This window comes from Aricia agestis, chromosome 19, assembly GCF_905147365.1.
Source record: "Aricia agestis chromosome 19, ilAriAges1.1, whole genome shotgun sequence".
Taxonomy (NCBI): Eukaryota; Metazoa; Arthropoda; class Insecta; order Lepidoptera; family Lycaenidae; genus Aricia; species Aricia agestis.
In genome coordinates, this window is record NC_056424.1 from 1,497,257 (window position 1) to 1,510,293 (window position 13,037).

At 36.4% G+C, this 13,037-nt stretch overlaps 1 protein-coding gene across 5 annotated transcripts in view; it reads right to left on the minus strand.

Moving 5' to 3' along the window:
* Positions 1-807: 807 nt before the first annotated feature.
* Positions 808-13,037, minus strand: part of LOC121736385 — a 29,750-nt gene continuing 17,520 nt past the window's right edge. Inside the window, exons 3-6 of one of the 5 annotated variants that reach the window (XM_042127556.1) lie at positions 6,563-6,674; positions 3,311-3,445; positions 1,874-2,087; positions 1,505-1,761 (exon numbers count right to left, since the gene is read on the minus strand). In XM_042127556.1, the coding sequence (XP_041983490.1) occupies positions 1,607-1,761; positions 1,874-2,087; positions 3,311-3,445; positions 6,563-6,674 (616 nt within the window). In that variant the 3' untranslated portion in view covers positions 1,505-1,606. Of the gene's footprint in view, positions 837-1,503; positions 1,762-1,873; positions 2,088-3,310; positions 3,446-6,562; positions 6,675-13,037 lie in introns of those variants that run through there. The other 4 variants (XM_042127557.1, XR_006037003.1, XM_042127555.1 and 1 more) reach the window with 4 other exon arrangements.

Below are 13,037 nucleotides of genomic sequence, written 5' to 3' on the forward strand. Positions count from 1 at the left end.
AATCGATTTATACCTATTACATAGGGTATAACAAAACATAGTGCCAATACTTTCGGGTGTGTATGAGCCCTTTGTATAGAGTTCACTGTGAACTGAAAGAGTTACTTTTATTAATTTTGTATGGGCAAATCCAGGACGCTGAGGCGCTTGCCCATACAAATCACAAAAAATACCTTTAAATAGACTCTGTATGTGTCTCTTACACATACACACCCTAAAATATCATCACTTTCTTATTTTGACACCCTCCTTTATACTCCCTTAGTCAGATAACACGTTACTACGTCATGATGTTATCATGATTTGTGATCCATATTTTGCTGATGAGATGATGATGAGAATATTTCACGAAAATTATCTCTATTATTTTTATTATTTACAATTATTTTCTAATAATGGAACCTAAGTGCCTTATCACACTGGCGATTAGCGAGCGATTTGAAAGCGACGCGATTGCGCACCGTGCACGTCGCGACAGCGCAGCGTCGTCGCGGCGTGGCGTGGACGCCATTTTGTACACTCGTCTACACAGATTATTATTATATATAGTAGACTCGTCTAGGGAGTGACGTCAGAATCCATTTTGCTGCTGAGTGTCCAAAACGCCGAAGGCAAGCTGCGTGCACGCCACGCAATCGCGGCGTCATCGCGGCGTGTGCGCTACGCAATCGCGTCGCTTTCAAATCGCTCGCTAATCGCCAGTGCGATAAGGCCCTAAGTTCCAATCTCGCTCACGGCGCAAATCACGCTCATAAAGATTTACTATTCAGGAATCTAAAATAAAGTCTCTTAACATTAAACTTAACTCAGGGTAAGTGTTCAGAAAGTGCCAGCATCTTCAAATTCTTTTAAACATAATCCTGTAATAAAACGCTCTAAATTTTTGCCAATTCTTCTTATCCTAGTCCAGGGTAAGTCCTCTAAAGGTGCTAGCATCTGGCTACTTCTCAAATAGCATTTAGGGCCTGTTTCACCACTTTCTGATAAAGTGCCTAATAGGCTATTCACAACATTTTTGACAGATTCTCCATACTTGATCTGTCAAGTTAATTGGTAGATAGCCTTATCAGGAAGTGGTGAAACAGGCCCTTAGTCTAAGATAGTACTGGTCGGAAGATACTAGTACCTATAGTTATACATGCTTGCTTTTGCAAACTCCTAGTCCAAAGTAAGCGCTCGGAAAGTGTCTGCCAACTCCTCTGTACCTAGTCCAGCCGGGCTAGCACGGCCACTAGTAGAAATGCGAAAGTATGGACAAACTCTGGACATAAACTTAAGGTCCGTTCCGATATTTACCGCGGCTAATCGCGACCGACAAAAATTCAATTTAAATGCCACTTTATGACAGACTATAGTATATGTCATAGAGTAGGATACATTATTTGTATTTTTAGGACTATAGTCTGTCATAAAGTGGCATTTTAATTGAATTTTTCAGCACGAAAAAAGATCTCGGAACTTCACCTTAAGTTTATCTCCACAGTTTGTCTATACTTTCGCATTTCTACTAGCTAGCCCGGCAGGGCAAGTGCTCGGAAAGTGTCTGCTATCTACTCTAAACCTAGTCCGGGGTAAGCTCTCGGAACGTGCCAGCATCTCCTAACTCCTAGTCCAGGGTAAGCGCTCGAAAGGTGCCAGTGGTGCCGGCATATAGCTCGTTGAACGCGTCCGGCGAGCGCTTGGTCTCGTCCGTCCGGGCTTCAAACAGCTTCTCCCTGAACTCCCGGTGCTTGGGCGATGCTGCGTGCCCGAACAGCTCGTCTGAAATGTTAGCAGACCAGATTTGGTTACCAGACTATGGTAAAAAAGGAAGGGTTAGAGGTTTTATTTCATCCATTCCTTTATGAACAATAATTATAACAAGTTAACCAACCTTGCAACTCCTTCAGAGATTTCTCATCCCCTTCATACTCCTTCGGCAGGATATCCTTGGTGTAGAACTGGTGCAGCTCAGTGTAGTCCTTCAGCACCATTATGCGGTCAGCGATCTTCTTTTTCATGAATGTCTTGAACACGTTCACTAGCGGCTCGACCCATTTCGATGGGGTTATCACTATGTATCGCCTCACCCGTAGCGAGTAGCTGTGCTGTGGGTTTGGAAGAAAAATTGTTAAGTCAACAGTGATTCAAGTATGATGTGTTTAATCTAATATATAAAAATAAGTCGGGTTTTCCTTTCTTCCTTCCTTCCTTTCCTTCCTTTTCCAACAGTGGTTTTAGTCAGGTAGTGGTTTTAGTCACCTATGTGACTAATTTTAACTTTGAGTCCGAATTTTGAGTTCAGGTCGAGTTGAACTGAGAAACACTTAAGGACGCTATCACATTTTTTTCACAAATATCAGCGGATTTTCCGGTACCATTTTAAAGAATTAGGAGTCACACTGCGAGGATATTTTGGTTTCAAATAAAAGATAATATATTTATCTCCACGTCTACATCATAAAAATTTTATAGCCACATATAAAATTTTCACATAAATTACGTTTTAACCATCACAATAATCGAAAAATATAAAAAAATGGGGTTTGATTAGGTACCATTATAGCTAAATACACTGAACTAAGTAAATTAAATATACAAAAAAATTGTTGCTTATTTAGTCCCCTGTACGAATAGCTATATAAGCTAAATATATAGCTAAATGTATATAAAAATAAATAACATTTCCATAGATAAGAAAAACAAAGATTTCTTCATACATTTTCGCCCTATCAAGAACGCGGCGAGCGTCGTAACCGCCACTGTACAAGGCGCGCTGATATTTAATGTTATTTTAATGTCCTTAACATCGATATTCGTACTGACCTACTAATTTTTGTTATAATTTTTGTGATAGCGTCCTTAAGATACTCTCATAAGTCATAACCCAGTGGGACGGAAGACCGACACGGCTGGAGAGAGATCAGGCGCAGGACGGACTTCTTACATGCCTATCCGACGCATGGATCATCTTACTTGAATAAAAACCACGAACTCTATGTAAGAGCTAACCTAACCTTTGTGATTGAATGATTGGTGATTGAACTTTGAGCTGATAACTTTAAACAATTATTGCCAGATTCGTGCCAATAATTAAAAGATAAGGAATTATTAAATTTAGGTACTCTAAGGGTGGAATCAGACAGCGAGCAGTCAAGCGGTTAAGCGCTCATTTCAAGGGGTCAGTTTTGCATTCTCTGTTTTATATTACCTTATAATTAAAGATACTCTGAGTATCGATATTTATTCGACAAGCCTAGATACTCACACAGGAGGACCGCTCCAAAATTCCTCGTGTGACTGACCGCTCGAACGCAGAAGGCAAACTTACATTGACGATCTCATAGCAGTCCTTGAACTCCATGAAGTTGATGACCGAGAGCGCCTGCTTGACGTCGCTGTCAGTCAGGTCGTAGATGACGTCAACGCCCGCGTGGTAGTCGTACAGCCGCACGTAGTCCACCAACTGGAACGTCAATGGCACTCGTCGGTGGGAGAAGGATCAAGGATGAGGAAACAACAGAAGCAGATGCAGTGATTTTTGATCATTAAAAAAAGAACATTACAAAACAAAACAATTTTCTCATCTTTTTACTCGTATAAGTTTCTTACGCCGCTTCTTCTCAGTGTTTTTAACCAATTAAGAAAACATTTATTTATATCTTATAATAGGTTTTGGTCAAAACAAGCTTTAAAAGCGTTTTAGCATGAAATATTTTCATTCAGTCCAATTTGCTTATATTCTGGAGTGTATTCATTCTGTAGGTAATGCTGGATCCATAAATTTAATAAATTTTGTGTTAAAATAATATCACTTTAGGAAAGGCAAGAGAATAATTATTTTATTGCGTTCAAAATATTCGCGACAGAAAAACATGTGTCGGGGCGGCTAGTATATTATTAGAATTTATTGTTTCCAAATGCATTTATTTTTCGTACTTAGAATTGAATCATTTTTGGTCATCATAATAATTATTAATACAATGCGGTTGGACGAATTAATTTAGTTTAAGCAAAAAGGGGCACATTTGTATTCAAGCCAAGTCGTCGTTTTGTCAATTTTTAAGTGGACGTAATTTTGGATAAAACCTACAAAATGTTGAGGATATAATTAATACTAGCAATTTGACCGAGCTTTGCTCGGTATTCGATGAAACAGGAATAAAATGACATTTTCTAAAAATGATTCCTAGCTAGATCGATTTATCGCCCCCGAAACACCCTATTTACTAAATTTCATGAAGCCGATTCCGAGATTCCAATTATATATATACAAGAATTGCTCGTTTAAAGATATTATCTTATATTTATATTATGTTTAGTTGCTGTAATTAATTATGTACAAGGTACCTACTTAGTTTTATTTCGGTGATGAAGAATTATTGTAATGTAAACATTTAAGTTTTTGTACTAAGAATTAAAACTAAAATATCGTTTTCAATTTACTTAATATTCGTTCTTTTAAGCATAGTTTAATAGTTTTTGTGCATTACATAAATAAAATGTGGCTGTAACTTTAACAGTTTTTGCTCAGCGATGATGGATCAGTCAGTCAGTCAGGACATGTTATTTTATAAGTAAGTATAGATTTTATTGTTTATAATGATTAATAAAGAATTTTTTAATTTGAGTTTTTTTTTATTTTTAGGGTTCCGTAGCCAAATGGAAAAAAACGGAACCCTTATAGATTCGTCATGTCTGTCTGTCCGTCCGTCCGTATGTCACAGCCACTTTTCTCCGAAACTATAAAAGCTATACTATTGACACTTGGTAAGTAGTGTAGTCTGTGAACCGTTATAAGATTTTGATACAAAAATGGAAAAAATATTAAAAATTTTTGGGGGTCCCCATAGGTACCTGAAACAAAAAAAATTTTTTTTCATCTTAACCTATGCGTGTGGGGTTAACTTATGGATAGATCTTAAAAAATCATATTGAGGTTTCTAATATAATTTTATTCTAACCTGAATAGTTTGCGAGAAAGACTCTTCCAAAGTGGTAAAATGTGTGTCCCCCTCTAACTTTTAAAGTATCATGATAATTCTAAAAAAAAATATGTGATATACATTACTATAAAAACTACCAACGAAAATTGGTTTGAACGAGATCTAGCAAGTAGTTTTTTTTATACGTCATAAATGGTAAACCTTAATTTAACATTCATTTAAATCAACTGAAATATAAAATTAAATCAAAAACCTGTTAATTTCATAGAAATAAACATTATTGCTGCTGCGTAACCCTTCATGGGCGAGTTCAACTCGCACTTGGCCCGGTTTTTTTAATTTTCTGAATCGGAATCGGAAGTAGAGATTTCAACTACTTAATAGATTCTAATTTATAAAAACTGATATTTTGACGGGTGAATTTTCGATTGAAAATTAGGATATTTTTTCGATATAAATTCATAATAAGGTGAAAACGTAAATATTTCTTATATAAAAAGGTAAGTTTTCACCGAATTTCGTGAAAAAAAAATTTTTTTTTTTTTTTCACATAAATTTTGAGTTTATGTGAAAAAAGCATGACGTGAGGTAAACCACGGTTCAGAACAAGCCCCGTAGACGACCCGAGACCAAAATTAATAATGAAGAATTAAAGGCTATTGTGGAAGCGGGTCCATTGCAAACCACTTCAGAGTTAGCAGCAGGCTTCGGTGTAAGTGATAAAACTGGTTTAATCCACTTGAAGCAAATTGGGAAGGTAAAAAAAACTTGAAAGGTGGGTACCTCATGACAATTCATGAGGTACCCACCTTTCAAGTTTCACTCAATAGTGATGCCAAACAGAAAACACGCATCGACTGCTGCGTTACATTGCTCAACCGACACTTGTGATGAAAAATGGATCCTTTACGATAATCGGAAGCGTTCGTCGCAATGGCTGTCCCCTGGAGAATCAGCCAAATCTTGCCCTAAGCGAAAATTGACTCAGAAAAAGTTACTTGTGAGTGTTTGGTGGACTGGTGCCGGTGCAGTTCACTACAGCTTTCTAAAATCTAGCCAAACGGTTACGGCAGATATCTATTGTCAGCAACTGCAAACCATGATGGAAGAAATAGCTGCTAAACAACCAAGGCTGGTCAATCGCTCTAGGCCACTGCTGCTTCAGGACAACGCTAGACCACACACTGCACAACAGCACGGCGAAAAAACGTCATTATTATTATTTTTTATGAAATAAGGGGGCAAACGAGCAAACGGGTCACCTGATGGAAAGCAACTTCCGTCGCCCATGGATACTCACAGCATCAGAAGAGCTGCAGGTGCGTTGCCGGCCTTTTAAGAGGGAATAGGGTAATAGGGGAGGGTAGGGATGGGAAGGGAATTGGGGAGGGTAGGGAAGGGAATAGGATAGGGGATTGGGCCTCCGGTAAACTCACTCACTCGGCGAAACACAGTGCTAGCGCTGTTTCACGCCGGTTTTCTGTAAGAACGTGGTATTTCTCCGGTCGAGCCGACCCATTCGTGCCGAAGCATGGCTCTCCCACATAAATTTATCTTTTACTCGTATTTTAATATTTAGAACTAGTTCGAGATGAACTATTTAAAAGGTTCTAAACAATTACAAATTCAGGTCTCACCATGTAGCAGGCTTTGTAGAAGAGATGCAGGATCTCCTTGGTGTAGATCGTGGTCTTGATGACGACCAGCCTGTAGTAGTCCTCCGTCTGCTTTGGCAGGAAACACATGTACCTGTAATGTGAAGATATATTATGAACTTCAGCACTACACTACTATTATAGCAGTCCAGCTGCAGACAGCTATCTTAAAATTTTGTAGTGGGCCGCAATTAGAGCCAAAATCTTCTATGGCGCCATTAAAGTCTTCGAAGCGCGTCTTTGTTATCCATACTATAAATGCGAAAGTGTGTCTGTCTGTCTGTCTGTTACCTCTTCACGCCCAAACCCTTTATTTTATTTTATTTGGGTTCTTCACGCCCAAACAGCTGAACCGATTTATTTTATTTGGGTGGCTTACAGCTAACAATATTATATTGAGCTTAAAATATAGATAACAAAAAAGGCAATTACAATTTAGCTGGAATTTCGTACGGAGATACTTTGAGTCCCGAGAAAGGACATAGAACAGTTTTTATTCTGTTAAAATATACGGTTCCCGCGCGGTAAACGAATTTTCGTGCAACGGAGTTACGGTTAAGTAGTAGTTTATTTTTTGCTGAATGGCTCATTTAGAAATATGCATCATGACGCCTCGCATAGTTCAATGAACACCTCGAATCAACAATTCCTAAGAACTTTTTAAGGCTCTAGATCACCCACACGTAAGCGGAAACAGCTACGTACTCTTCGTGACATTAAGGAAAGCCCTTGCTAAGCTCTCTATGATACTTACGCGATGTCTCTAACAGCCTTCAGGGCCTTCTCCGCGTCCATCGGTTGGAACTGGTCCGGCATGAGGGTCCGCAGCGTGCACAGCTTGTCGATCATGGCCTTCGACTTCTCCACCGAACCCTTGTTGGTCACGATCGTGGACTCCAGGTAGGGCCTCGCTGGAAAATATTTTAAATAGATAAAACCGAGTAATAATTACGTGCAAAGAACTCGGTTTTGGAATTTTGGAATAGGTAATTTAAAGTATAGAGATTTAAAATTACCTATTCCAGAAACTATTGAACCGATTTTAATGGAACTTGCAGTATTCCACAGTATTCCCTAAGTTGAACAATACCTAGTATGACAAAAGAAAGACTTGTAGTTCCGGAGATATGCGAACTAATTCAAACATAAAAACATAATTCTACTTAGTACAATAAATTATACTCTTTTGAAATTTGGCACATTTGTTCAGACGCTGATATAGACTAACCTAAACGACAACTAAAATAAAGCAGTACTGAAAATATTACACACATACACACGGGTCGATTTGACATCCTCTTTTTTTAGTCGGTTAAAAAGGAGGGTTTAAGTGGGTGGATATGGGTTAGCTTAATTTTAAGCTGTATCGGCATCCGACTTCACGTCCTTAAGTAACTTTGTATTGTATATAGTAGTGTGTTTTTGTTAATACTGTGCATACGGAGGCTGGCTGCATACACACGTTTACGAGTATATATTATAATAATTATTATACAGGGTGCAATTAAACCTTCCTGCCAAATTTTTTCCAGGGCTTAGTGCGTACGTAATTCGTACAGGCCGTATGCCTGCGCAGGTGTTAGGCCAGGTTCACACGGCACAACCCTGCACGTTTCCTGTACGTTTTTTGCAGTACCTATACGTCTTAACGAATAAATAGAGGCGCTTATGTAGATAGAAGTTATAAAATGTAATTATTCAATCTATAAAATGTTATAAATGAATTTATAAAATGTTATTTAATGTATTTAATTTATCAAACAATTTATTATCCAATCAAAATATTTCATTAAATGTTATTTAATTTATTTAAGTAATTAAAATATTATTTGTAATGAAATAATATAAAGTTTCTTTGTCTCTAATCTCTCCTGAAAACTTTCCGAACACGGCTTTCGCGATATAGTTACGTTAAAATTAAAAAAAAACTAGGACGCCTCCTTTGACCCATCTTCGTCAAGGGTCGTTTTGAGCGAAAATGATGACGTCGTGATTGACGTCATAGCCGCGATCAAATCGACCCCGGTGACCCGGTCGCCAAATGGAACGGCAGAAGGGTACGTTTTGAACGTTTTGGTCAAAATTAACGTCATCTGAAACGCAGCCGCTATTATATAATATTATTAACATCGTTTTGTACCATATTCTGGCAAATAAAATATTTAAATTTGAATTCTTTAGAACCATTCACACCTCGATTGTGATTCGATGTCGATTTGTTGCAGTACAATTCATCTATACTTATAAAATTACATGTCCTGACTGACTGACTGACTGACTGACTGATTCATCATCGCTGAGCAAAAACTGTAAAAGTTACAGCCACGAAATTTGGTGAGTAGGTTTGTTTTATTAAGTAGACACCCATTAAGGAAGGAACTTTGAAAATTTTACCCCGAAGGGGGTGAAATAAGGGTTGAAAGTTTTAATGAAAGTCCGTCATTTCTTGAGTTAGAAACATGAAACTTTATTTTTGTGCTACTGATTAAAAATGAATGGATACTTATTTAAGCGTTTTTGGAAATTCTACCCCCAAGGGGGTGAAATTGGGGTTGAAAGTTTGAATGAAACTCCGTTATTTCTTGAGTTAGAAACATGAAATTTTATTTTATTTTATTGATTTTTGGAAAACTTACAGCTAACATACACATAGAATCTAAATATACAATACAAGAAGGCCAATTAAAAGTTTCCACAGATAGAAAAATGCTAATAAAAACAAAGCAGCGATAGACAATGGTCACAATTATTTAGAATTTTAGAAAAAAATTAGAAAAACAGAACAAGAATTATTGTAATAACGTATTAAGTAATAGAATTGCGCAGGTTACAATTAAAATACAAATTATTAAATTATTTCTTAAAAGTTGTTACATTGGTAAAGAATAGATCCACATCAATTATTCGAGATATTTCATTAAACATTCTACTAGCCCTGATCATATAAGAATTTTGGCGATAATTAGTACAATAGTGTTGAATATGCAGTAGGTCACGCTTTCTTCTCGAGGCTGCTGGAACGCGAAGCTGGATTTTGCTGGTGAGATCAGCGCAATCCGCTGAGCTGTTGGCTTATGTTTGGGTTACTGATTAAAAATGATTGGATACGTGTTTAAGCGTTTCTGAAAATTCTACCCCCAAGGGGGTGAAATAGGGGTTGAAAGTTTAAAACGTCCGTCATTTCTTAAGTTAGAAACATGAAAGTTTATTTTTGGACTGCTGATTAAAAATGAATGGATAGGTATTTAAGCGTTTTTAGAAATTTTACCCCCAAGGGGGTGAAATTGGAGTTGAAAGTTTGAATGAAAGTCCCTCATTTCTTGAGTTAGAAACATGAAACTTTATTTTTGTGCTACTGATTAAAAATGAATGGATACGTATTTAAGTGTTTCTGGTAATTCTACCACCAAGGGGGTGAAATTGGGGTAGAAAATTTCAATGAAAGTCCGTCATTTCTTGAGTTGGACACATGAAAGTTTATTGACGTTTGCGTTTGACGTTTGCTTAACAGGGTAAAAACGGACCCTCCGTTTTTACCCTTTGTATAAAGAACCACAAAAATAAAAAGGAGAAAACTATCTATCTTTGTTATTATACTATGTTAACGCGGATGAAGTCGCGGGCAACAGCTAGTCGTCTTATATAATTGTTAAGACGTATACCGCAAAAAAAGTGCAGGATTGTGCCGTGTTAACCTACTCTTACTCGAAAGAAAATTTTATTGATTTTCGATTTTGCGCCGGTCTACATGCGGATACCTGCACAGGTGGACCTCTCCGAACTCCGGTATATGGCTTAATATTTACAGTCATAATATTTCAATCGAGATATTTTTTCAAACGCCAATTATGACATATGGTTTTAAAATTCAAATATTATAGGATTAATGATTATTATAACAATGAGGAAAAATACTTATTATTGCGCGCAATTGTTTAAATTCTAATTTATTTCAACACTAATTGGGTGGAAAATAGCATTTCGGGGAGGACGACAAAAAATATATACTTACGAGTTTTTTTTATTTTTATGAAAAGGCCAGATCGCAATCTACATTGTATGTTTTGTATAATATATAGTAATTATTTCCGTCTGTACGTCATTTATGTTGGTAAAAAAAAACTTAACTTACGACCGCATTAAGGAGGCGACTAAAGCAAAATTGATGATTTTTAAATTTATAGCTATACTAGCTGTTGCCCACGACTTCGTCCGCGTGGACTTCAGTTTATAGCGCGCGGTGTCAACAAAATTGGTGTCAAAAGCTTTTTAAAACCCTGGTACCTCTTAAATCAAAATACCCAAAACAGCCGTGTAGTGTGCACATAATATGTTTTTTTTTTACTTAATTAAACTTTTTTATACCAAATTTTAAAGCTTATTTAGCGTTACACAACTTAGCTGCATAATGCATTACACAACCTTAGCTTTGCCCAATGCCCATAAACTATTTATTATTGGTAGACTGTTTCTGATATCTATGTTGGTAGATGAGTTATTTAATAACATGTTTAACAATCGAAAGAATCGCAAATATTAACTCAACATGATACCACCTCTTATAGAAATACATATGAGCAAGCGATAACGCGATCTAGGCGACTCTTGGCGCCATTTGTTCCAGTTTTTGGAACTAACTTAATTTGAACAAATTTACGCATAAACACCCCCTTACAACCCCTTTTTCCAGTAAGAAGTAGCCTATGTCCTTTCTCAGGCTTTAAACTATCTGTGTACAAAATTTCATTACAATCGGTTCAGTAGTTTTGGCATGAAAGCGAGACAGACAGACAGACAGACAGAGATACTTTCGCATTTATAATATTAGTATAGATAATTCACATTATACTTGATAATAATCTACGAATTGTTTCTTTTCAGGGTTTCGTACCCAAAGGGTAAAAATGGGACCCTATTACTGAGACTTTGATATGTCTGTCAGTCCGTCTGTCTGTCTCCAGGCTGTATCTCAAGAACCGCAATAGCTAGACTTTTCACAGATTATGTATTTCTGGTGCTGCTATAACAAAAAATACTAAAAACAAAATAAAGTTAATATTGAAAGTTAAAATCCCATATGCGACAAACGTGATTTTTTTGGTATTTTTGGCTCGTAATCTTTAATGGCAACATGTAGACACTTAAAAAAATAAATAAGTTAGTTTATAGTATCCAAGAATATATGAATTATATTTGAATTTATTACTGTAATTTTGACATTATTTTGACTTCATTTCATTTGTTTTCATCTGTGTGAAAAATATGTGTACGTATACACTTACCTACACAAGCATAATTGAACATTAATTCTATGAGATTAAATTGTCAACGAGCGACACGTGCCAACTGGACGTCAAAAAAAGAGTGCTGCTGTCATGTATCACACGTCTCTTTTTACCACGCAGTGTTACTGACAGTGACATCTCTCTTGCTCAGGCCTTTGTTTCTCTATTCCGCTAGGTATATAATAATAGATAATAATAATAATAATATCTATGGACGCTTCACACCACGCGGAAAGGGCGCCAAATCAAACAATGGAAGGACGATCTACCAAAAGGATGGAGAAGGCTAGCTCGTAATAGAGAAGATTGGAAGAATATAATATGTCAAAGGAACAACCAACAAATTGGTTGCTGATTAGTCTAAGTTTTAGTTCAAATTAAGTTATGTAACAAGTAACAACTGTACTTTTAATGTTAAGTATACCCTGTAAAATTTAAGTGGTCAGTGAATAAAAGCTTTTATTATTATTATTATTATACTACATTATATTTCCGAGGGTCCGTAAATAAGCGAAAACACAATAATATCATATTCACAACAGAAAAAAATTACAAAGATACATCATAGAAACTAAATTTCACGAATATTTTTTTCCTTTCAGTTATTATATTATGACACCATACTACAATTTGCTCTTATTTCATTAAAAAAAATGTAGGATTGTTTTTATCCCGAAAAATGTATGCTTCTCACACAACAAAGTTGGAGACAATAAGTTCATAAAAAACTTACGTATTTCCTTATAAATATAGTGCGGCTGCTGGTGTATCCACTCATCCAGGATCCTGACTGCTTCCTCCATCTCTCCAGGTCTGTGCAGGTTCACCTCCTTCCTCACAGCCTCTACGGCTGACGAACGGATCTTCAGCACGCTCTCCGTTGGCAAATACTCCATTATTAAAAAAACTTTGTTATCTATGGAACTATTTAAAAAAAATCGAATTTAAATTGTATGTGGAACTTCTTGAATTTAGAAAACTGTTGACGTTTGTTTTTTTTTTTTTATTAAAGCAATGATTTATATTTTGAAGATTAAGTGCGCTCTCGTCAAAAGTCAGTTATCGAATGTACCTAACAGATTGTAAATTAATTCAACCTGTTTTATACAAATAAACTAGTTGTAGCCAACAATTGTACCCGTTAATAACTTTTAACTAAAATTAATATTAAA